The 26,653-nt window shown below is 34.8% G+C and overlaps 1 protein-coding gene across 9 annotated transcripts in view; it reads left to right on the top strand.

The window, feature by feature from the left end:
* The window catches only part of LOC128984528 (synaptotagmin-7-like), an 831,102-nt gene that overhangs the window by 742,096 nt on the left and 62,353 nt on the right, over window positions 1-26,653 (top strand). For 5 of the 9 annotated variants that reach the window (XM_054403861.1, XM_054403877.1, XM_054403865.1 and 2 more), the window contains one exon: window positions 4,020-4,031. The exons of the other annotated variants lie outside the window; for them this stretch is intronic. In XM_054403861.1, coding sequence (XP_054259836.1) covers window positions 4,020-4,031 — 12 coding nt within the window. The remainder of the gene's footprint in view (window positions 1-4,019; window positions 4,032-26,653) is intronic. 9 annotated transcript variants of the gene reach the window in all.

Below are 26,653 nucleotides of genomic sequence, written 5' to 3'. Positions count from 1 at the left end.
TAAAAACCCGAATATATACTAAATATAAATAACGTTTATTTTTAATATACCAAGAGAATACCTGCGATTTACCCATCCATCACATAACCAACAGTCGTTTTAATTGCAAAAAAAACTTATAAAACCAAAAAATTTAACTCGAAGGTACTTTAGTTCCCGATTAGTGAAGAGCTTAACCACTGTAGTTTAATCGGACTATTATGAGTGTACATATTTTAGATAAAGAAGTGGTGGCCGTTTTAGATTTGAATTTTGGTTTTGCTGAACAGTTTTTGTTCCATTAGCCCGTTTAATGTCTTTAACTGAATATGTTACGGGTGAAAGGTTATATATTATTTACTCTAAGTCTAGGTGTATTTTGAACACATATACACGTATATATTGAAATAACACGTATACAGTTAAACACGATCTTAGCTTCTTTCAGGGGTAGCAAGAGTTGTGAAGAATCTTGTGTTGATTTGCCTAAAGATAGTAAGTTAGTAAGATAGTAAAGTTCCACTATAAAGAATGAATGATAGGAAGAGCTATCGAAGGGCAATATTTAACCCCCAAGGAAGATGACAATTCGGGATAAAATGTGTAAAATGAATTGACAACAACTACACTTCCAAACAGTGTGTAAGCAAAATAAATCAAAGTAACTATATCATAATGCGACTGTTAATTGTCGTTGGAAAAGGTTCGAGTCGTTAGTCTCAGCATCAATGTTTCATACAAATTCGATATAAGAACACGGATATAACAACGATATAACAGCTCATCACATCAACAACGACTGTCACAAGTACCACTTCTCTTGTTCCCGCCCTCCTTTCCGTTAATACGATTACCAAACATAAGCGGTTATTAAAAGGAAACACTTGTCCTTCTACTTATTCCATTATGTAAAGCATCTTCACTCCGTTTCTTCGTAAACGCTTTATTACTATGAGAAAAACACTTAAGATTGTAGCATATAGAAAGATGAAAAGATTATATCAGGATTATAATTGGATTATTGTATTTTATGTAAGTTTATTGCTTAATGTAGTTGTCATTCAAATTTGTTTACCACATGAATAAACATGATTACGCTTTAAAATCCTAGGTTGTTTACTTTCATTTTTTACTATCAACAATTTTTCTCTCTATCTTATAAGGGCTGACTATTTACAGTGATTGCAATGTACTGTATCAATTGAAATGGAACTAGCTGTATGAACTAGACTCATTCAAACCCGTATGAAGCAGACAGATTCTAATTTTGTAAATTGTTCATATTGCCTCACTAAGGATATTGCTTTGTGTTTCAAAATAAATACAGTTGGCATAAAGAGGAAACGCTGGTCTTAATATAACTTTCCAGGGATTCTACTGTATCTTTCGTAGCCTTTGTCCGTTCAAAGGACTGGACATACAGTAACGATTTGTCTTTAGTACAATCCTTACAAACTTGACTGCAATAAAATTGTATCTCTAAAGTTCAATTTTGTTTCAGTTCTTATGGCATTAAACACTACTACTTTAAGTCCTGTGTTCTTTAAAAGACCTTGCGTTTCTTGTTTCTGGAAATTAACCTGCTAGAACTTATAAGGTCATGGGTTTAAATCATTGGGTAAAATACTATGTACTGCTTTCGTAGTAAATACTTTTGTTTCCTTTCAAAATTTTAAAACATTCAACACCATTAAAAATATAGATTTTTACGCACTGTGGGGTAAATATTATAATTAAAGCCTAGCATTATCAATTCATCTGCTAATTTGTGGTTACTGTCTTCTACTGGCTTTAATGTTTCTGATGCAACATTCTACGCTTTCATTTTCCTAAGGGATCTATGTTCCCGGTCAATACCAAATGTTCTACACCTAAACTCTACAAACATAATATCCGTAATCTCCTGGGACGGCCATTACGAGAATTGCAATAACATTAGTTTTAATACTGTTGCGGTTGCACAAGACGACATATGTGTAAATAATGTTTACTTAGACTATAGACCAATCAGTGTGATTGGACACATAGGAATGAGTGGGACAGTTCATTTAATTAAAATGTAAATAGTTTTGCACCATTTAAATATATATTCAGATTCATTTAGTATATAGTTTTTTTTTTATAACTTACAGTTCACATAGATTGTATTTAACCAAAATGATAAATGGTATTAAAATAAATAGCTCCGAGGTCTACAAATTTTGTAAACATATTAATTAGTCAAATGTAAACGTTTAAGAAGCTTGATTAACGAAACCAGTATTACAAACGTACATAGCATGTATATAACATCAGCACCTACATCTAACTTTTAATTACAAAAACGTAGGCCTACTTGCTTCCTGTGTACTAACTGAAAATTAATCATGACGGACAAATGTATGAAGAAACATTATTATTAATTAAAGTCATGTCAAAAAAAATTATAAATAAATAAAATCCAAGAAATTCCAAGAATCCAAGAAATAAAATTCAAGAAAAACAATAATATATTTCACTAAAATTAACGATTTTCAACTATGGACGTAATTTTGAAAGTATAATACTAAGCTAATTCATAAATAATTATAATTAGTTTATTTGACAGTATATTATTTCGAATCAACTAACTTTTTCCCCGCTCTTTGCTCGGGTAAACTTATGAATGGTGAAATTAAATATTTTTTTTTTTATTTGATAAATGTGATAAACTAAATTACCTATTAAACATCCTGTGAAAATTAAAAGTAAGCATCGGATGATGGATAAAAACTACCAATTATATAGCATACTTGTGCTCACACATTGTTAAGACATGAAGAATGGGTATGAAGCTGCTTTCAAATATTTTCCCTCCTAAACGAAATTACCTTGAAAGCCCTATTGTTTTTCCTTCATTTGTTAAAATTTTCACTCTCAATGTTATCACCAAAAAATACTAAGAGGGATTTGGAACGCTTATCAAGACGCTTTAAGCACTTTGCCGGTGTTCCAAAATAACCACTTCATCTTTTCATTTTAAGGCATTTCATTGATCACAAACATACGCCATGGACACTTTCAACCATCAGAAAAAATATTCCGTCTTTGCAATAAATTCACAAGTTGACCCGTGTGTAATTATTGGTGGTAACATTGTTGACTGCATCACTCTGAATCCATACCCTCAGTCTTAAAGTTCTTCAAGTCATAGACAACAACTCTTTGGGTGTCATGCTTGCTACAATTATTGAACTACCTTCCATGGTTGGAATATCCGTAGCATGAAGAACGAATGTCATTATTTCTATATTTCCATATAGGGAGGCGTCCAGACATAACCGAAAACGTAAAGTTACTTTGTCCATCAAGTAAAAATTGAAAAAAAATTAACCGATGGTGCGATAAACAAATAACCAAAATTGAATGAAAATGGAACTTTAAAGGATTCTAAGGTGCCATTGGCAAGATCTCTACGAAAACTATTCAACTTTCTTATCTTTAACCTGAATAACGGGGTAAACCGAGTAGGCCTTCTAGCTAGTCCAAAAGTTGGTAAATTGTTGTTACACCAGTCGGCAAGTGAGGGTTTTGACTTGTTGTAGGTTTTTCAAAATTAGATTAGTAAGGCAAATAATATATTACATCAGAGAATGTCTTAGAACATTAAGCCCTAACATCCTACAATGAGATGAACAACAATAGTCTGTTGACGATTTCACATCAAGTCGATCTAAATGAAGGGAACAAATGGATCTCTTGGCTCAATTGTGCATACAATTCTAAAATGTAATTTTTTATAAGATAAAGTTTTAAAGTTATCGATTAAAGGTATTTTTAATATATTTTCCTTAACTAACATAAATTACCATATTTCTTTAATGGGTTACAGTAATGATATTTAGGTATAGTTACGTTAGTAGTATGTAATAAGTAAGTTACTCATTTTATCTTCTGTAGTTTATAATAGTCTCTAAAAGTACTGAAATTAAACCACATGTCACCATCCTCTTGTAGTTATGGTTTCATATAGTAATCATTGTAACTAAACGGTTATTTCTGTTCCATGCTTAACCATGAAGGGCCCAGCTAGAGTAAGTATGGAAGTATTCTACAATTGCACCAGTATGCTCAGAAAGAAGTAGTATTTTTTTATTAATATTGAATGATAGTAGTATCATAGTATGAGTAGTTGTATGATCATTCAGTTCATGATCCATTTCATCATATATTCAGCAATTAAATCACAACAAATGTATCAACAGTACTAATAGTTACTCAATCTCACAAAGAAAATATTTCAACTGTCATTGAACATGTATTTCATCGACATGTAGCAACATATAGATGTACGTTACTAGAAATATCCTTTTACTTGATTTCTTAGCATGTATTTTCTTTTGTATTTTAACATCGAATCAATTGTCAATATTGTAAGAAGTAAACTGCGATTTAATATAAGAATTAGAGTATTTAACAACAAAAGTCATACAGGTGGCATTAAATCTACCTAATCCAAAAACTGTACTTATACTAGACATGCACGTTTTCAAGCTTATATTTACAAACCTAACAATATCATTTAACCTACTATTTCTGCTTTCTTAATATTCATTTTTAACATTTACCATCATTTCTAAAATTGGCTTGTTAACCACAATTAAAACTGCACTAATTTCAATTTTGATGGATCATATTTCAAACTTATTTCACATAATATTTGAACAAGATAATTCTGACTTATTGTGTTTTGATCTAAATAATAACTAATGGCTTATGGTAATCTGTAGAAGGTAATAAGAGTCCCATACTCACGTAAGTATATTAGTAGCCAATAAAAAGCAATTTATTGAGCGTATGTTTTACAATTATCTAAGATATTTTAAAAGAATCCTACCATGTATTTTATCTTTCACATAAGAATATCGTGTTTGATTTTTTTTCTAACATTATCATTTCTAGTCCATGACAATAAGGTTGGATTTAAACTCACTGGTTGGCTGGTGTCTTGAACACTGTACCCCGAGGAGGTCGAAAGAGCATGACACTCTTAAACAACTTTCTTCAATGGTTTCACAAATATTCTCTATAAATTCTTCTTTTTCTATATTCTTTTGAGTATGAAAACAACATTGAAAACAGGTTTGACATATAAAATAAGCTATGAGACTGCAATGATGATGTTTCTCTGTGGGGGAGGAAATGTCCAAAAAGAGGCTCCCGTAGAGAAACAACTGTTGTAACGTAATCTGTGACACACTCTTTTTAAACCAGCCAAGTTGATCGGCAAAGTTAATTTTGTATTTAAAAGCCAACTTAATAATACATTTTATTGTTTTTACTTTCAAACCAAAAAAGATTAGATACTTTTTAAAATTTGAAGAAATTGAGATACAGCTTGTTTTTACCTCCTTCTAGTATCTCAACAAGAGGTTATAGTTTCTACAAATATTTCTGTTTTAATATTGGATGTTTTTTTTTTTTTTTTTTTTTTTTTTAGGGTGAGGAGGGAAAATGCTTTTACGCACACAGGTAGCCAGCCTGTAGTGTGAGACTCCTGAGTTTATCACAGACTACTCACTAAAAAACCCCCTCTACTCTGTTGGACACAGACCTGGAATTGTTTGTCACATTACTTCAAGTCAGGCCAACATGTGACCTAAGCCCACAGGGCTCGCACCGTTTCTGGCATTATTTATTTTTTGACCTACACCGCATCCCGGTCGAGGTCAAGCTTCTTGGCGCGGAGAACACCCTGGATGTAAAGTGACACACAGGTCCAATTGTCCTCACCCTCCATCATCATCGGTATGACCGTGTCCACCGACAGCAGTCCTACGAACTGTTGAGCCTCTAGGCGGGGCCTTTCCCAATGCTGGCAGTGGAAGAAAGTGTGTTCCACGTCATCGGGAATGCCTGGGCAGTATATGCAATCGGGTGACACGGCTTTGCCCATCCTGAACAAGTACGACCGGAAAAAGCCGTGACCCGTCAGAAATTGGGTGAGGTAGAAGTTCACCTCTCCGCACCGCCGATTAACCCAAGGTTGGACCTGTTGTATCAGTCGCCTGGTCCAGAGCCCCCTTGTCTCCTGTTCCCAGCTCTCCTGCCACAGCTGGAAGGTCCGGGTGCGTTCCTCAATACTTGCCTGGTCCTCCCCACGGCGCTGATAAATTGCCTTCCTCTCCGCCGCCAAAAGTTTGACGGGGATGACTCCAGCAACCACCAGGACGGCGGGTTCGGACACTGTTCGATAGGCAGATGCTACCCTTAGTGCTGCCTGACGCTGCACTCGGGCGAGCCGCATCCTATATACCTCCTTATTGAGAGCGTCTGCCCAGACCTCCGCACCGTACAGGAGCACTGACTGGACCGCAGACATCAACAGCCTTCTGCGGCTGGACCGTGGACCTCCGACATTGGCCATTAACCGACTAAGGGAAGAAACCATTTTAGCGGCCTTGTCCGCCGTACGGGTGATCTGGTCTCGCCAGCTGAGCTTGCTGTCCACCATGACCCCAAGGTACTTTGCGGCACGAGTGGTTTGGACTTCAACGTTCCCCACCATCAAAGGCACGATGGTGTCAATCCTCTTTTTAGTCAGAATGACAATCTCAGTTTTGCTCAGAGCGAGCGAGAGACCATGTTCTGCCATCCATGCGTTAATGGTTCGCATGACTCGATTTAGTTTCAGCTGGGCAAGCTCAATGCTACGTGCAGCTATTAAAGCCGCAACGTCATCTGCATACCCAACTAGGACGGTTTCCTCAGGCATCTCGGATCTCAAGAGGCTGTCGTAGGCGACGTTCCAGAGGTCCGGGCCCAGTATGGATCCTTGAGCAGCACCAGAAGTTACATCCATCGTCCTGGAGCCTTCTGTAGTGTCGTAAATGATGAGGCGGTACCGGAGGTAGTCCTCTATCATGCGCATGAGGTATGCCGGGACGTGGAAAGTGTTCTCCAGTGCGTCGAGCATATCGCACCACCTCGCGGAATTAAATGCGTTTCGCACATCAAGTGTTACAAGCAGCACAACCCGACGAGAATAGTTGTTAAACTCCTCAGCTCTCATTACGGCTCGCTTTACCTCCTCAATAGCGTCAACCGTTGACCGTCCCTTCCTGAAACCGTACTGACGAGGGGATAGATTCCCTGCAGCAACCACGGCTGAATTCAGTCGGGAACGGATCAACTTTTCCAAGACTTTCCCAGCAGTGTCCAACATACAGAGAGGTCTGTAAGAGGAGGGTAGGTCTGGGTTTCCTTTTCCCTTCCCCACGAGCACAAGCCTAGCTGTTTTCCAGCAGAAGGGAAACTTCCCCTCGGCCAGACAGGCATTGTACGTGCTCAAAAGGATTTGTGGGTTTATTGAAAAGACTTTCTTCAGGGCCTCACCAGGTACCCCATCCGGTCCAGGAGCCTTGTTGTTCTTCAGGGACAGAACGGCCGCCTCCAACTCCTCGAGACTGAAAAGCGGTACGTCGTCCACCCTTCCGAACTCCCGCAATGGACGCAGTGTGTGAGTCGGGAAAAGGGACTTTACGATCCTCTCCATAGAGGCCCCGTCCATAACGGAAGGTGGAGAGCGGGTGCCAAGCTTCTTGGTTACTATCTTGTAACCTAGGCCCCACGGATCGGAATCGACATCGTCCCTTAATTTCTCCCAGCAACTGCGTTTGCTCCGGTTAATGGCCCGGCGAAGAGACTTCCTTGCCACCTTGTAAGCGTCAGACTTAAGACGTCTATCTTCAGGTTCTCTAGCCCTGGTAGCAAGACGTCTGGCTCTCAATGCTGCCCGTCGTAGTTCTGCGATCTCGGTTGTCCACCAGTACACAGGTCGCTTATCGCACCGGGATATCCTGCGAGGCATTGACTCTTCGCAGGCCGAGACTATCAGCCTCATCAATGATGTAACTGATGTCTCTGCGTGAGCCACGCCGGATGCAGCAGGTACCACTGGCTCTCCCCGTAGTATGACTTCGGTGAATTTGGCCACGTCCAGCTTTTTGGTGTTCCACCGAACGGGCACCTGCCGAGACACGGTAGCTTGTCTCTGATGACTATCCATGACATCAAAAATGATGTACTGGTGGTCACTGGCCGTATAATCCTCTAGGACTCTCCAGGCTCGTATCCTCGGCAAGAGGGACTCAGATGCAAGCGTGATGTCTGGGATCGTTCCCCTCATTCCGGGACGCTGGAAAGTTGGCGTGTTGCCCTCGTTTATGACAACAAGTCCAGCCCTGGCAGCAAAGTCCAGGATGTACTTCCCCCGGGAATTAGTGAGAGTCATTCCCCACTCGACAGCCCTAGCATTGAAATCCCCCGCCACGACAACGTGCCCGGCGGTATCGCGCACGCTCTCTTCCAGGCGGTCTATCTTTCCACGAAAGTCACGGATAGCCTCGTTGGGGGTGAGGTATACACTAAAGTAAGTGACATCCCCGCACCGGACCCAAACGAATCCTCGGCCCTTCGCGTGACTCCTTACCTGCACTTTAGCTGTATTACGAACCCAGAACGCAGCAGTACCAAGTGTATCGGGAAACCAAAGAGATGGGTCCCTGTCCCGGTACTGGTACTGTTCGCTGACCAAGAGCGCGTCAACACCGTGTTCGAGGGCAAGCTGACTGAGAAGCGCGTCAGCCGTCCTGGATCGATCTACATTGCACTGGAGGATCCTTATCTTCGTGGTTGGGCTTTCGCTTGTTGTAGTGCGCCTTTAAATGCACTGCACTGCCCAGACCCAGCTATATGTTTAGCGTTTTTATCATTGAGGCCTTTCTCCTTACAGAGGAAACAGGTCTCAACTTTACAGTCCCTACGAGTGTGACCCACCTCCCCGCATCGAAGGCAGTTCTTGCCTCGGTCGGGCCCTTCGCAGTTTCGGGAGGAATGGCCGAAATCAAGGCATTTAAAACACCTCGTTACTTCCACCCTCCGTCTCAACCTGCAATTAACCCATCCAACCCTCAAATGCTGGAGTGCCAAAACCTTACTGGCGTTTGCGTCTGCCATTTCGGCGACCGCCATCCGCTGTTGACTCCGGTTTGGTTTCGTGAGCCACACCCTCAGACTAGCCGTTTGTCCGGCAAGCTCGGGGACAGCTTTTTTTAGGGCATCAATGACGTCATCCTCCGTTGACACACAATCCATATCCCGAACCTCGACGGACGTCTTGGGTTCGAGAGCACGAACGGTGCCCTGACCTTCCACAGCTGCCTTTAGTTCGGCAGCAAAGGCGGCTTTATCTTTAGACTTACCCAGTTCGAGGAGGACGTCCCCGTCCCGGGTTTGTCTAATCGACCGTACAACCGTGTCGATATTGGATGTGCTGCTAGCATAGTAGTTAAAGACTCAGGTGTGGGAGAAGCGGGTTCAATTACGGGTTACATTCACAAAAACTTTAGTGGGTGAAAAGCATTAACACATGACTAGCTTAGACTTGAAAAATACTATCCAACATTTATAGATCTGCAGTTTTAGTTTAAATTTCAAATTTCATCTGAGCAATGAAATATAGATTGAATCTTTCCACACTGAATCTTCTTTTTCAAATAGAAGTTCTTGACGATTTTAAATTCCTCGGTCATAATTCTTCAATTAAAATTGCACAAATTCTCTATATTTTCACTTGTTGAAACAATTCTAATATAGTGACAAGCATTTTCCGTCTATCTGTATCGTATTTCAACACTACACTTTAAGATGACTCAATTTGAACTTAAAACTGCACCTTGTCTGACATGTGTTTCACTTGACATTCTGAACAGCTTATATTGCAACTTATTTGTGATCCTTCTTCTCTTTTTAAAATAAGCTACAAAAAGATTCTTTTAATTTGTTGTTCTTTTGATTTCAAAAACGAACACACACCACATACATTTTGGAAATGTCATTAGGTTGGTTGCAGCCTGCAGGCATCATACGCTAAATAAAGAATGTATAATATAAGGCCAGATGTAGTTTTTCACACGCCAAAACTATTTTTTATTGGTGTTTTTGTGTTGGGAATTTATTGTACATGTTTTTTTTCCATTTTGTTCCATTACTTATTCTACTTCATACACTGTTATTATGTTATCAGTGGCCTGTTGAAAACCATGCAACCATTAACACTAGTACCCATCCTGCACGCTAACTTGCCACACCCAGTATTTATTTATTTAAACACATTTCTACAACTCTAACTCGCCATTGGACTATTGGCGGAAAGTTGCAATTATCCTCGAATAATCACAATGCAGATTTAAAAATTAAAGACACAATATTAGTACTGCCTTAGCAGTACTTATGGTTAATGGTTAATGGGTTAGTGGTTAATGGTTTCCAATGGTTAATACCGTAACATACTGAATTATATGTACTAAATTTATCCAGCACGTATAGGCTATATAATGTTTATAACATAAACCCAATCTAAATACACTATTTGTGAATTCAGAAAACCAGCAAACCTGCAGACTAAACCAATTTCTATTTATCTGATTCGTTTTTACCTAAATATTTCCTTCAATATGTTAGATATATTCCCTATTTAAATAACATTGACTTGAGAGAGTACTTAGCTTTGCTGCTACAGGAAAAGTAAAAGAGATATGTTTTATAAATATTTTATAGATATTTTACCAAATTTGTCTTATCCTCCAGAAAAATACGTAGGGACTTTGAATTTCAGTTTTTTTTTATTTCTCTGTACCTTTACTTAATTAAAAAACAGCGTTTAACTATGCTAAATTATTTGTTTTTAAGCTCTGCACGATGGTGGAATAGAGAAATTTCATGCTTTAATGAAAAAAAAAATGTTTTTAAACATTTTCAATTCATATCACCCAATAATTATTAAACAAGCTTGCTGGTTCACACACGTAATTGTGATTACCCGGCCTTACACATTTATACAAAATTACATTAAAATCTGTCTATGGGTACATTCAAAGTGTCTTAGCCTGTGATTACATCAAAATGGAAAAGTAAAGAGGTCCCAGATATAAGTCTCATCATACCACCTACGGTAATCGGTTCTTAGGGGAGAAATAAAAACTTTAAACTCGCAAATGGCTTGTTGCCATAGTTTGTAAGACACGTGCTATGAGTTGCCATATGGGGATATGATGCTAACACTTTTTTTTGTTTAAGCTTCTGGTTCTTTAATAGTGCACATTTCGCGATTAGACTCCGTATCTGTTGGCACAAACAACCAAATGAAAATATAGATTATTCGATTGTTTTGTCCGATATATCGCTTGGTTAGTTAGGTTAAGGCGATCCGCCACCTTAAATATGATTTTTTTTATTTTTTAAGTGAATTTTGCTAATAACATTTTTGCTTGTTTTATTAGTGTTAGAAATAAGGTTTCCAGGTGGAATAATTTTTTTAACCCTTTTAAGTATCTTATAATTTGAAATGTTAACGTTTTTTTACGTTTTTTACACATATTTTATACTTTAAATAACTTTTTTGCTTTTTAACCATTTGGCTTGATTTTTTTTAATTTTTATTCCTTATAGCTTAAAGAAACTTTTGTCTTATGGAAAATAAGATAAAATTGCTAGGAAAAAAGTTACAAACAATTAAAAACACATAATATTTATAGTTTTTTTTTTATTTATAATTTTTTTTTTCACAGTTAGTTTTAAAGTCAGAGTGTTTTCCATAAGACAAAATATTGGTAATATAACAATGAAATAGTGGTAAAAATTTCATAATTTTATATAATATACTTTAGAAGTTATTCAAATTTTTGTACCAAGAAACACGGAAAATCCAAATTTTGGGAAACAGAGTTTAAAGTTGAGGCTTACTCAGGGAAGCTCGATACTGAAGCTTGAAGCGTAGCTGAGTCAATATTTTATTTCATTTCTTTTTGTATGAAAAAATAATCAGATTTAGATAAAAATCTACACACATACTCAGAAAAGTGTGTAGAATAAGAAAATAACATATTTGGAAAATTAAAAAAATTTTAAAAATTGGCCATTTAAAGGTGGCGGATCCCCTTAAGTTAACCTTACCTAACTAACCAAACGATATATCGAATAATGGATTTCTCGATCGATATTTTCGCTCGGTTGTTTGTGCCAACAGATATGGAAGTCTACCCCATTTCGTTTGATTCTACGAAAAATTCACTAGCAATTAATATGATATATTTACCGTTAAGTAATCTGAAAGACATCGCTGTCCGCCTAATATTCGAGATGACGTTGGGTTAACTCATCTAAGAGGAGGTATAAGGTATCGAATATGCATGAAGTAGCAAAGCTATCTAAAACATCGTTGTTTATCTGCTCTACAGGGTGTGGATAAACTATTTTGACACTGCATATTTATGTTGAGAAAATTAGGAAACCAAGAAACTCGATTTAAAAATGTGTCTAAAAAATCTTCTTTTCTGTGTATAATTCTGTTTTAATAAAACTAATTACTAAGACCTTCTTTGCTGATTAAAAATTGAAAATAACTAATTAATTAATGCTAACGTTGTCTTGTAATTAAATGTCATAGAATTATTGTAAAGTATTAATTTGTGTAATAATTGAACAATTAAAGACAACCAAGGAAAATTTATAGCTTATTAAATTATTTAAAACGTATCTGTATCTTATGATATAAATAAAAACAGCCCTCGTTATTTTGGTCACAAAAATATGACTTTTATATTACAGTTAAGTGATGACAAAATTAACGGTACTCGTATAATTCAGCAATTATCTTTTACAAACATAATTGTAAGAGTATTAAATTTAAGATAAATAATGGCTAAACATTACCCGTTAGAATATCCTTATCAGTTATCAGGTAGTATTGTTTGCCGACGTAACAAACGATACTACATGTTAAGAATTGTCTGACGAGTATGTTTAGCAATTATTTGTTATGAAACGCAATACTGGGGCATAAATAATTGAATTTCAATAAAGAATTTCATACACCTAGCCCTATTAATAATATACACATTTCAAATTGAAATTGTTTTTGAAAAAATGTTAGATCACAAGCATAATAGCATACAAAAAACTAGGCTATATATATTATTGTTTTTCTAGTGGTTTATGATTTTTTAACTGGGATGAGTAGTCTAAAAGAAAGAAGAGGCTATCTTTGCATCGGCGTTTCTCAGATTCTCCGATGTAACAGGAAGCAGACTATAAATAGCACGGCCGCAATATTCAGATCTGCCGGCTGACAGATACAGTTTGTGGTAGAGAATCATTCGTGCGACAACTTCTCTGCGGTGACGAGCTTGCTGATTCCCATCACAGTAATGCTGTTACCACTGGTGCCGCCTGTCTGCTTGCTTTCCGATATATCATCATCGTCAACTGTTACCATAAACAATCCAACACTCCTTGGGTGGTTGGTTGCGATAGACAATGCACTTCTTGGTCAGTTAACAGTTCTCATAAACAAACTGGAGGTTGCCTATGACCCTTCATCTATCACTGTTGTCTTAACAACTAAATTTTCGATCAGTGCACTATTTTCCAGGCAATCAACCCACCACCACTCAAATTTTCATAGACAATAAACCGTAAATTCTCCGTCAGGTTGGCAAAGGCATATACAACCTATTCTTCAATTAATTACTCGGCTGTTGTCATAGACAATAAACACTCCGCCAGTTAACCATTGCCATTGCCAAGCTAACCCTCCACAAAGTTTCACATCTGTGGTAGTACGATATAATTTATAAAACTTCAGTTGTATGTTGTGACTTTTTGTCTACTTTAAGGACGTTGACACGATAGAATAAAGTTCTCAGATGCGTTTTATGTAAATACTGGTGTAACACAGGGAGACGGGTTGTCGCTATGGCTATTTAACTGAGCTCTAAAAGAAGTTCCGTAAGAAGTAAGAGAAACAAACCTGGAATTATATTAGGGACTAATACATTCCCCACGTTTGCAGAATGTTGCGGTTGTAGCTTAAACATAACGTGCTGGCCACAAAACTTATAAATCACACACTTGGTTCAAAAATCAATGCGGGTTAAACCAAGATAATGATGTGAGGGAGAGCTGCTCAAATTATTTATGAAAACCTGTAGAAATATAAGAGCACAAATGTCAAAAGGTAAACAGTTTCACCTATCTAGTAGTAATGCTCATGACTAAAATGTGAGAAGTTACAGAAATGCAACAAGGATTGAATGCAGATGACAACTCCTCAGTCAGAAAAGTCTTACTAAATACCGTGAGGGCAGAGTACCATCAGGAAGGCAAAAATTGAAATGGCGACACCAGTCCAGAAGAGACCTCAGAAGCCTGGGGAAAATAGGAGAATATGTACTAGAATGAGAAATCTGGAGGTAGTGACCTTGGCCTTAAACGCTGCCTATAGGGTTGTGCCCTAAGCTGTTTCCCCGCTCTACAATAAAGATTTCCAATGTGCGATATGGACCTCTTAAATTTAAAAATGTTGTGCCTTGGTGAATAGACCACTATATATTCATTGGGGGAACTAAGTGAGTCGATTTTCCAATCATACGACTGAAATACATCCACCATGCCACATTACAATTTAAATATCGTAAAGAGTGTACATACATGTTTATATCGAAAACTTCATGATTCAAGCTTAATTCTTAACCATCATAGTTTTTAGTTGATAGATTATGCTTGAACAGCCAAAAATTGAACCGAGGGGATTATACTTTGTGATTGGCTGTGGTATGATGGTTCAAGGGCCATTTGGCCTTAATACCGTATGGTTGGAGCAGCTACTCAGTCTGTTTAGTTGTTTGCCGATATCGATATTGAAGCGTTGATAATTGCTAAACAAGCATACCCAATTAGCTAGAATGAAACAAGAAAAGTTTTTTTTAATATTTGACTTTAATTATTATTTTTCTCTGTTCACCTAGTTATGGAGTAAATAACGGAACGGCTAAAGATCAAAATGCAATGTGGAAATTTGACTGAAATTAAGTCTATAATAAGGATTGTACAATTATCTTACGGTATTCTACCCCATCGCCGTGTTTATGTTTTTAAGAGAACGGCCCAAACCCGTTTTGTTGTATCTTTCGTCGGCCTTTTGTTATAAAGCATTAATTTGTAGTCCAATATGCAGTTTATGTTGTATTGTTTCATTTAACGGATGATTTTATAGATGTAAAATACATACGATCGTGCGAATCAAATTTGCACTATATGACTTAAGTCTCAACTATTATAACAAATCACGTAGCAATGGTTTTGTTACAGAGTGATAGATAGATATTTGATCAATGGTTAAATTTTCTCATTCCAGGTGACTTAACAACAATAAAAATTTTCCTTATTTAAGATCATAATTTTAAACTGTGACGTCAAAGCCGGATTAATCTTTATATAGATTGACATATACAAAAAGTCTATGTTTTTTACGTCCAGCGTTTTCCCTATGACCTATACAATCGAGCTGATTGATAATGCTACGCTTGAGGTGCACTTTAAAGTACGACAACTTTTTCTTCCATACACAATTGACTTTGCCCCACGTGCCTTCAAGGTTCGGAGGTGAGATTTTTAAAGGAAATATATTGAAATTAATCAACGGTATCAGCAGTCTGCCTCATACTTTCTCCCATAAGCATGTCAATAACCTTTATAATGAGTAAGCGGTTGGAGTAACTATGATGTTATAGGAAAAAATTACAAAACTTGCAATAACCTTTGAACCGTAATTAATACAGCAAGAGGGGGTTTCACTATTTTTTAGAATTATAAGGACTATAAAACAGTAATTTTAATTAAAAAATTTTCCTCAAATCAGATTTTTTTACTTTATGGGGTTTTAATGGTAAAATAACAGAAGTTACAACAACATTGGAACCGTAATTTTTTACAGAAATTGGATTTATACCATTTTGTTCAAAATTTAAAGGACCATAACATACTAATTTTAGTCGAAACAAGTATTTTACTAAAATCTGGTTTGTTGTTATTTATGGTGGTTTTATAAAAAAATAACATAAGTTGCAATAATTTTGGAAGCGTAATTTTTACCGGAATGGAATTTGTACCATTTTGTTTTAAATTTAAAGGACAACATACTTAATTTTTATCAAAATCTTTGAGAAAAACAGATTTTTCCGTTATTTTATGGGTTTTATGGGAAAATCACCATTTAAAAATATAAATTTCGAAAAATGAAAAAAAACCTTGAGGTACTATGGATTAGTACCTACATACCAAATTTTATCAAATTTGAACTACAGGTGTGGTCTGTAACTCTGTACACATCCACACACACAGATATCACTTCGAAAACCACTTTTTTGGGTCCAGGGGAACCCAAACGGATACATCCACTCAAAACTCAAACTCGAAATTTTTTACGAAAACAATACTTTCTCCATATACTATGTATAGGGGGAGAAAGTAAAAATGTAATTTTTTGGTACATCTAAATGGTAGATTATAATAATGTTGTGTAATAGATATTGGAAATAAAGTAACATTCTACATCTAAAACCATTGCTGTATAAACCTAGGCTCTGTCCCCCAGTTTTATAAGATAAACTTATTACAATCATTTTCATGGAAACTGAGAGAAATTGGCACTATTTAAATGTTATAAATTATTTTAATAGCTTACATTTTTATATGAATATGGATGTTTCCAAAAACAAGTGGACAATATAATACACGTCTATTTTTACAACTTCATATCATAATGTAAAATGGTATCCCTTTCTTGCCATAGTTTCATCATGCTCCTGTTTGAGTTCCCTGATGCTGGCAACATGTTTACTCTTATTTTAATTAACTTAAATTGAACCTGAGGTTAAACCTTTTTTACATTTTTGAAAGCTGAAAAGAATTATTTTGCTTCACAAACTGCTTAAATTAAACGAAAACTAGAGAATAAAGTTTTATAAATTCAGCTTGTACCCAGCGGAGTTTTGTTTTTAAAACTAATGTTTAGTGTGCAAAGGTTTTTTTTCTTCAGCCAATTGAAAATGTATAACTGATTTTCTTTGTTTCTAAAATCAATGGTAAGTGACTAAGTGTAAGCGAAGTGTGATGAACTATGAAATGGGTAATGCTACATTTAATATTGTATTTACTATATTAAACCACCAGCTGTTCATAAAAAATTTTGTTTGTTCATGTTTTATTTATATAGATTAAATTTGTGTCCCCATTAACAATAGTAATGTTTTTCTTTAAAGAAAACTTGAAAAGCGTAAATATGTTTCTTTAAAAATGTGCTGGAAAGCGTAAATATATGCGTGTTTAAAAATGATCAAAAAGTGTCTTCAATATTTTTGAGCTTTCAAAAATTATCTGGAATGATAAAAACGAACTTTTGAAATCTCTTATAGTAGTACGTCTACAACGTTATACAATGGACTAGAAAATTCCAAATTTGTTCATAATATTTTGTATTAGGGAACATAAATGATACTATAGAGATAAACTGAAATACTAAATGACAAAAAAGACTAAGTAAAATTAATTTATGTTAAAACAATCTTATGTGAATGCTCAGAAGAGAATACAATATCTGCAAGGGAAATATAGGGAAATTTACGGTTATGGCTTTCGAGTATCGAGTAAAATTAGAAAGAGTGCAACAAATAATGATGATTCAAAGTGAACAACTGAAGAAGAATATATATTGAATATATGGCCACTAAAGTTATATCTTGTTATTATAATCAAACAGTTAATTGAAGGAAACAAGAAAATGAACAAAGTAGGGTAATAACGTCCATAATACGCTAACAATGTCTTACCAACAAACTGCGTTTCATTGTAATGCCAAGAAAAGGTACGATAAACATCTAGGTATTGTTATCGATGAATTAACACAGTGGCCTACCTATTTTCTATATAACCTTGTATAATGCGTATCAACGCAAATATATTTTAAGAGGAAACTGCAAGAATATGCTATATAAACAAATTATATTATTAAAAGTAATACTACTGTAATTAATTATAAAAACAGATTGAAGCCAGAATCGAAACCAGAAAAATAAATCGATACAATTGATGATGCTTTAAAATTTATTGTAACCATAATAGCGCATTGTATTTTGATCCGGGCAACACCGGGTTTTGCAACTAGTTTATAATAAATGAAACATCGGCGTTTATTTTTTAACTAACATACAACAAAGGATTTCGACCCACATGGGGGCTCAACCGCGCTTTCCTGCAACTGTGGACGGTTGCAGAATATGTTAAGCATTGACAGTTCTCTATGGTTAAGTGGTGACTACAATGTTAAATTACACATTTAACGTTAAAATCATCCACATGTAGATCCACTCTACAATCCTTTATGTGATTTACTCGATTTGGTTTATGAAATCAATAAAAGCAACTATATCTTCAGTTGTAATATAATATGGCCTCACAATATATTTTGCTTGTTAAAATTCAATGTCTAAAAGTGTTTCATTTCGTAGCTTATTCTACGTACATTTTACAATAAAGAATGTACACAACTTAAGTCTCATGTTTCCATTTTTTTTTTCAATTCTTATTTTGAAGCCATTTTTCCTTATATTACCTAACATTATTTCAAATTGAAGGATTTGAAAGTTGTTAGCATATACCATTATTTTGTATATCTTCAACATTGGTTTACTTTAACCTTTTTACTTATTTTAATTCATAACCAGAAATGTTTAGGTAGTCAGTATTTGATCGTAGAAGGAAAATCCCTTCAGTCGACTTGTGATTGCATTTAAATTGCAAACAGTTTTAAACGTCGTGTTATCTCCTCTTTAATGTATACCTATCGCCCAGAACTTTATTAAACTTCTTATCTAGTTTCCTGTCTTAAGCTCATACCTTTCCTTTCATTATACTTTGACTCAAGCTTAACAAGGTGTCCGAAATATTCATGACTACATAAATATTCATGATACTAAATACTCTCACTGTTTTGACACTAAACAAATTAATGAAAGCCTCAGGCTTAAGATTGTTATTGTTTTGGTCAATGGTTTATTCAAAGTAATATATAAAAATAACTTTTAAGCTTTGATCTTGTATTTTTCGTTTTAAATTATTTATAAAACCAAATGTTTTTTGCAAGTAAAATATTTATTGTTTACAAAGCTATAATCAAATATCATTAACGTTTTGAGATAAATATTATTGTTAGAATTTTAACTTCAAAAATAAAATTAAAAATACTAATACTTAAATATAAAAAAACCCGTGTTCATCCTATGGCCAAAATAACAAACATATTTACGTCCAGCCAACGATTTGACAAAGCCAATAATGTTTATTTTATCTGTGAGCGCGTTCATAACTATAATTTATCCTGAAATGCTTAATTGCATAATTGGTCGTGATATATTTTAACTGACTACACCATTATTAGATAATCTACTTTTAACAATGTCAACTGAGCTAACAGTTTCAGTGAAAACAAAGCATTTAGTAACAGAAATACTGTAGAAGCTTATTGTAGTTAATAGTTGAGAGAAGCACTAGTCCCCCTCCTACCCAATTATCATCCGCTATTATCTACCTCTTGCAGGCTTCTACGATTGTGATTTCTATAATGTTTTTAGCATTTTGCCTAAAGCTGTGAGAACCACTTCTTGCATAAAAGAAATTCCCCCACCACAGCAAACCTGCAGACTTAGCGAATTTCCATTTTCCTGATTGGATTTACACTAAAATGTCTCCTTAAAAATATCACATTTATACCCTATAGAATTAATTTAACAAGTACTTAGGTTTGCTGCAACAAAGAGGATAAAGAAGTGTTTGTTGTTATAAAATGTTAATACTGTAGTTAAGTAAGAAATTAATGTATTTTCCAAATTTGATCTAATATGTTTATAAACAAGCAAACTACAACAGTTTACTTATTCTCCATAAGAATAACATGTTAATTTAAAATTTAATTTTTTTTAATTTTCTCCGTAACCATTAGGCACATAATAACGCTTCAATATACTAAATTATTTGTTTTTTAAGCTCTACAAAATGGGTTGGAAAGAAATTGTGAAATTTTGTGTTTGTAGGGTCAAAATGGGAAACCCCTATTTTTACCCCATAAAACCCCCCAAAAAACCCGTTCCCATAGTCCGATCATGCTGGTTCGTGAACTCGTTTGAATAAATGTAGGTTTACAGGTTTGTACCAAATTTCATCAAAATGGGATCATTATTGCTTGAGTTATCGCGCTAACGGACACATATATATATGAATTTGAACGGGTGGTGTTTTTGGCCTCTAAGGACCTCAAAACGAACAATAAATCGGTCCCGGGTCCAGGTCTTACCATGAGTACTACGGTAATAGCCTATTCCCTATATGGGAAATTCGCTAAAAAGCGTTTGATGTTCTATTAATCAACTATGATTTTTACGGGCACAGGTAATATAGTAGTACTTTTCGAAATAGCAAATTTCTAGGTCAATGTGAAGTCCTCACTTCCGTTATCAATTTCAAGGTTCTTTGATAACCGGATACTAAGTTCAGTTCTACGAAACGTTAAGTGCATGGAGCGGCGTGTGTGTTGGTAGACATGAAGACACTATCTTTACTGGGTCACAACAGATGTAATAAAGGCTTAACAAGTTTAAAATCTTGCTTTCCTCCAAAAGTAGTTTTTTGTAAAGCATGAAACCTTTTGAAGACTCATTAGACAGACAATGAGTCTAAATTGATCTTTACTCAGAGCCGAAGTCAATGAGGTTAAAAATAAGTGCATCAATTATTCTCGATAAGAATCTTACCATCGTATATGAATGAATTGAAAAGGTAAAATAAAATGTTTTTAATTTTAATGCAAGTAATGCTATTGTCTTGAGACAAGAACAGGACTCAAATTATATATTTAAAGAATAAAACTTCCGATCGAAAAATGTGCTTTTACAGTGAAGTTGGATCCATTTATTTTGCACTGGTATAATTTAATAAGTATGTTTGTTTTAACTGTAAGAACAAGAAAGATACTTGTAAATAATTAAGGCATTATTTCCTTTTAGTACGATTTATTTCGTCTTGCTTTTATAATTAAATACTCTTATTCAAATCCATACTTTAAAAATTGTTCTTTTATTCTGTTTCTATCCTGTCTGTTGGTGACTACCAGTAATTTTCTTTTTTCCTTTGTTTAAAACATACAATTTATTTGTATTTAAAAGTGTGATTTTTTTTGTTTTGACCTCGCAACAGATATTGCAGCAATTGATACTATTTCTCAGACGTTGTTGCGAGAGGGGCGGGTACGATTCCAGCATATCCAAAAACATTTAAATTATTTTTACCGCTTTCCCTTAAAACTGTTGACGATTTATCTACATAAATATAACTGGTTTAGATACTAACAAATGATTATGAAAAGGAAAACATTGCCTCATTTGTATTGCGTTTGAAACATAGTGAATAGAAAGACATTTATTTAGGTGTCTGCAATGGAAGTAAACGATTCTCGTAAAGGTGTAAGAGCGTGCACTATAAACCGTGTTATTCGCTTTACCACCTAACCTGCCATTAAAATGGAGAAGAGACACTCTTCACCATTACATGTGACAGTGTAATTTAAAACCGTTATTAGGCCGCCTCGTGAGGGAAGGATGTTTGGAGGATTCAGCATTTAAAGGTGTTTAGTGTAAATTATAGTCTTAACAGTTGTTTTATTTTTAAGCTTGATAAACTATGAAATAGTTGTAGGATTTTGCTATCGAGTTGTGTAAATTTTGAAAAATAACTTCAAACAAAAGTTATTACTCCTGCAGGCTGAAACTATTGCATAATGTTTTTGTTGGTTAGTTATATAAATAAGGTTTACAAATGGGTAGTTGTTTTATCTCTAAAATCGTTTAAATTTATAGCTTTGCTGAGAAGCCAGGGGTTCATATTTTCTATTCTGGTCCATTTAAGCCTTACTTGTTGACGTATCAAAACGCATACAAAGGGTTACTTTGTGCCTTTATACTTGATCCTATTTAATGCTTTCCTTATTGGTTTATTTTGGATTCTCAGAGTAGAATGTTTATCCTTTTGTGCAGTCTGGAGCCGTTTATTCTGAGTGTTTTATGTCCGGTTATAATTTTGACCAGTTTAATTTTTTAGGGTAACTTTTTAGTTTCTTCTTTACTATTTTCTATCACATTAGAGTATTTAATGAATTTTTACAACACTTCTGATAATTGTAGAAATAACAAGTAAACAATAAAAAATAATTACCCTCTATACAGCCTATAACAGACAGTTACATACAGGGTGTTTTTTTTTTAACTTACTTTTTTTATTTATGTAAAAACTGCATTAGATAGAAATATGCAGTTTACGTGAATCGTCTATTGACGTAGAGGCCACAATTGTTGTGAATTTAATGTGGAGTTCCCATTCACCCCCTTTCTCCCCCTACCCTTAACTTACAATTTTAAATTGCAAGGTACCCCTTTTGACATATAAAATGTGAAGGCATGAAAAAAGAAAAGCAATGGCGCAAACTAAAAATCTCTATATCAATAGACGATTCCCGTAAACTGCATATTTCTATCTATTGCAGTTTTTACATAAATAAAGAAGCAAGTTTTTTTGTAACACCCTGTATACCGAAAACACGTTCTACTTCGGTAATAAATCTATTAGGTAGTAGGATGTTCAATCTAGTATGTAACTATATTACACTCGAAGTTAAAAGCTCAAACTCCTAATGAACACACCACTTTAAGTGTGTTAGTCACTAAAGTGGGTAGGCTCTTAGACTTTGGTGCGAGAGGGTTATATTCTGGGTACTGTGTGTCTACAATATTACAAAGAGTTGAGATGTTTCCGTTGTTTTTCCAAAAGCGTTTGAGTTTCGTGGCTCAAAAACAAAAGTATCGTAGACAACAACCCCTCAAACCGTGAAAATTAAATTTTTACTAATCATGATAGGAAATGTCTGGAATACGCTCTTGGATAGACACTAATTAGTATGGCAATTCAATGAGAAAAATATATGAACAGTGTAGTAATACTAAAATATAAACAAAACAAAAATACATTTATGATCGTAAATTTGTTTTCATGGAATCCCTAGCCTGTCTGTAATCTACTTACTCATGTTTTAAATCCCGGATTTGACAAATGGAAGGAAGGTTGGCATAATTAAGGGTCTGAAGGGCCGGAGATAACCTATTCGTATGGTCCAAGTTATAAATGAGCCCGTTTAATACAATCTAGTGACGGTGGTTTAATAGTTGTCGAGTGATTAAATCCGACCATTAAACATTCCTTGCAATCTGTAATCATTTCGTATAACGATTTTGCCAAGACGTTCGTGGTCTTGCAATATCGGTCACATGATTCATCGTTGGAGGATTTATAGATATAAATTTATCGTTCGAAAATTCCTGGTAACCAAATTAAAACTAAAAGATGTTGCTGTCTTTTTAAAAGTTTTCATGATTTGTTTTCATATAATTACCAGAAGTGTTGTATTCACAAGAGTTGCAGGGAATATAAGTAAAACCAAATTTTACAATTTTTGACATAAATTATCTTACAAAAAACTGATTCAAAATGTTTGAACAACAAATTATATTATAAGACACATGTATATCTTTATTTTTATAAGTATGGTAATAATTCACTGTTGCAATATATAAATATAAAAATAATTCCTGTCTGTGCGTGAAACATAAAAAAGATCCCTTGGGCAAGGAAAACATTCTATGCCTTAAAGAGAATACTGTAAATGGGCTTTATATAACAAATTAAAGGAAACCAAAAATGTTCTTGAAAGTGTCACATATAAGTAAGTTATTGTCAACAGCCCAAACGAAAGCAAATTAATCAGTAGTTTTAACAATTATTCTACTTCTATATCGGTTGTTGCTAACAGACCAAATAAAAGCGAATCAAACAGTTGTTCTTACAAGTGTTCAGTGTTACATTCATTGAAACGTCGAGACGACATGCAAGATTATCTTGAACCTTGATTACTGCATCTAAAGTGATTTCCGTTTTCATTAAGGACTGTTTCATACCTGTTATTATGTGAATATGCATTTATCAACACAAAAGTAAACTGTAAGTGTACTTTTTGTATAGTGTAAAGATTTATAGTTTGGATAAAAAAAGAGAATATTTTTGTTGGTTAACTATATTACAATAGGTAGTATATTGTTGTTGAATTCATAATTAGATTGGGGCAGTACTCATTGATTTGAATTATTGAGTGTCCAAACCACTTTTAGGGCATCAAGCTAGATCGTGTTGAATAACTCGATAGAATTTATTTTGTGTTGCGTTAACTATGGTGATTTTTCAAACGATTCATGTATCCAATAGAGGGTGTGTTTACTGAAATAATCAGTATCTAAATTAACCCAATTCATACTTTCAACACATTAATCAAAACATTTTTACTAAGCAATTTGAATCTTTTGGTACTGCACAATAAGTGTCCCTACTTCTCATTCCAATCGTGCAGTTATTGGTGACAAGGTCACGAAGAATGATTAGCTTTTACAGGTCGGATATCACTGAAGAAACGAGGATAACGGTACTACAAAACAAGAAAGGACAGAGTCGAGTTCTCAAAGCAAAATAGAGACTCTTTGAGAGGTCCTTAATCGTAGACGGATCAATGTAGTGGACGTACCAGCCCTTCCTCTATAAGGATCCTAGCTATACTTGTCAGAACATCCCTTTGTTTCAATATTACTTACTCCTTATAGTACTCATTCCCGTTATACACAATGTGAAGATTGTTAAGGTTCAATCAATATAAGTGCCTTTATGGCTATTATTTTGTTGTAAAGCCCTAAGATTGTATACTATGATTTACATTACAGGAAATAATTTAATATTTGTAACCTTGCAGATATTTATAAAGGATTTAGGTTGGTTTGTATAGTTTTACTTCTTTTACTAAAATAATACTAAAACAATGACTATGTATGAGAGGTATTTATTTTTGCTTTCTTGATAGATAGAACAATTTACAGTTAAATACTAATAATAGTTAATGATAGAACCTATAAACGTAGATCTTTAAGGTGGGCTCCGAACTTTCACGTAGGGAGATTATTATACGTTGCTAAAGTCATATAATTTAGCTAAAACCTATAGAGTTTCGGCTAGTCAAAGTGTTGTACATTTGATATAGCAATTTTGCGTCTACAAAATAAATTTCCAAAGTGTGGCTAAAATTATACTGCATACAAACAATGTCTTATAGCCAAATATGTGTCAATTAACTTACATTTGTCCAAGTTAGCGACTGAAACATTTAACAATCGAGCTGCAAGTAGATGCATAATTCTTTGTAAAACTTGGAGTGTGTTTCGATATGTTTTTGTGTCTTTATAAGTGAATCATCTTTAACTCAGCATTCATGTGAATTTTGAACGAAGTAGACCCATCACGATACATTCACGGATCGTGCTTTACCTGAGAATCCAGTACCAAAAGTAGAAATATTTACTTAAAATATATGTTTTTTAGATAAACCAGTGTTCACTGCTGTTATTCAATTCTTGTGTATCATGAAAATTTACAGTAAATCGAAGACAGGCTTGCTAGTTTAATTATGAACACTCTGTAAAACAATATGAAACTTTTCAATCCCTACAATCTCACATAGGTCCAAAACAAACCACCCTTCTTAGGTACAGTCACAACCCAAAGGATTTAGAGGCTACCCTCTCGTGGTGTGTTTACATAATTCACAGCTCACTGCCGAGGGTAGACCTACCACTATGTGATGGATAATACAGAACACAACGTTGTTGACACAATGTACAGCTTCTGGCAGAGTGGCTGTTAGGAAAAGATAAATTGGTGCCCTTTAAAAGTTTAAAAATCAATTAATACTGTTTTGTAATCTATGTAGAATAAGCATTTTGATTGATTTAGCATCGTAATAACGAAGATACATTACACAGAAAATGTTTATAGTGGTATTGTATAGAGGTTGAAAAACAAGATTCAGCATTCATTTCAATATATGAACCCCCTTGTGAAAATTACTCAGCTTTGGTCTTGGGGGCTGTTGTAAGTGATTTTATCACGAGGTTTCTGTCTTGAAGGACCGGGTTCAAATCCTGTAGATTACAAATGGTTTATTGATATTCCGTAGTCTCGTGGTTCATATACCGTAGTACGGTTATTAAAGCAGTACCCCTCAAACCACAGTTTTGAATTGTATACTTTTGGACAGGACTAAAATATTAGTAGTTATCCCTTTATCATATTAAACCTATATAAGTAAAATATTTTGTACGAGCACTTACTTATTGATATGTAACAAAACATTTTCGTGGTCTTTAAAACAATAATCTATATAAATAATTTTTTTTATGGTATTCCATAACTCGAGAACGAGTGCACTGAATTGGATGCAGGGGAAGGTTTTTATGTATGGAAATTTATAACCATTCAATCGTTATTTAGTAATTTGATTTTAAATATTTAAAAAAAATGCTTCGACATTAGCTTACTCACTTCAATCTGAAGGGCAGTGAGAGCAGCGATCGAGCTCTAACCAAAAGGTGAGTGAGCGTAGCAAACGAACTTCAACCAGGACGTGATTGAGCGATGCGAACGAGCTCACCTTAAAAATGGACGAGCATTTGACATTTACCACATTAGGACAGGATCTGTCGGGCCAGCTAGTTTAAAATAAAGATTTAACATTTTATGAACATTCCAAATAATTAGATTAAGTTTTAGCTCCACAATCATAAGCCTACTACAAAATATGAAGTTAGCATGGTAGGGTACATTAAAACAGTGTTACTGTTAA

The sequence above is a fragment of the Macrosteles quadrilineatus genome, unplaced genomic scaffold (genome assembly GCF_028750875.1).
Source record: "Macrosteles quadrilineatus isolate MER2022 unplaced genomic scaffold, UCM_ALF_1.0 Scaffold_1__1_contigs__length_201487025, whole genome shotgun sequence".
NCBI lineage: Eukaryota > Metazoa > Arthropoda > Insecta > Hemiptera > Cicadellidae > Macrosteles > Macrosteles quadrilineatus.
The sequence above is the reverse complement of the archived record's forward strand: the minus strand, read 5'-3'. Positions and strand labels throughout refer to the sequence as shown.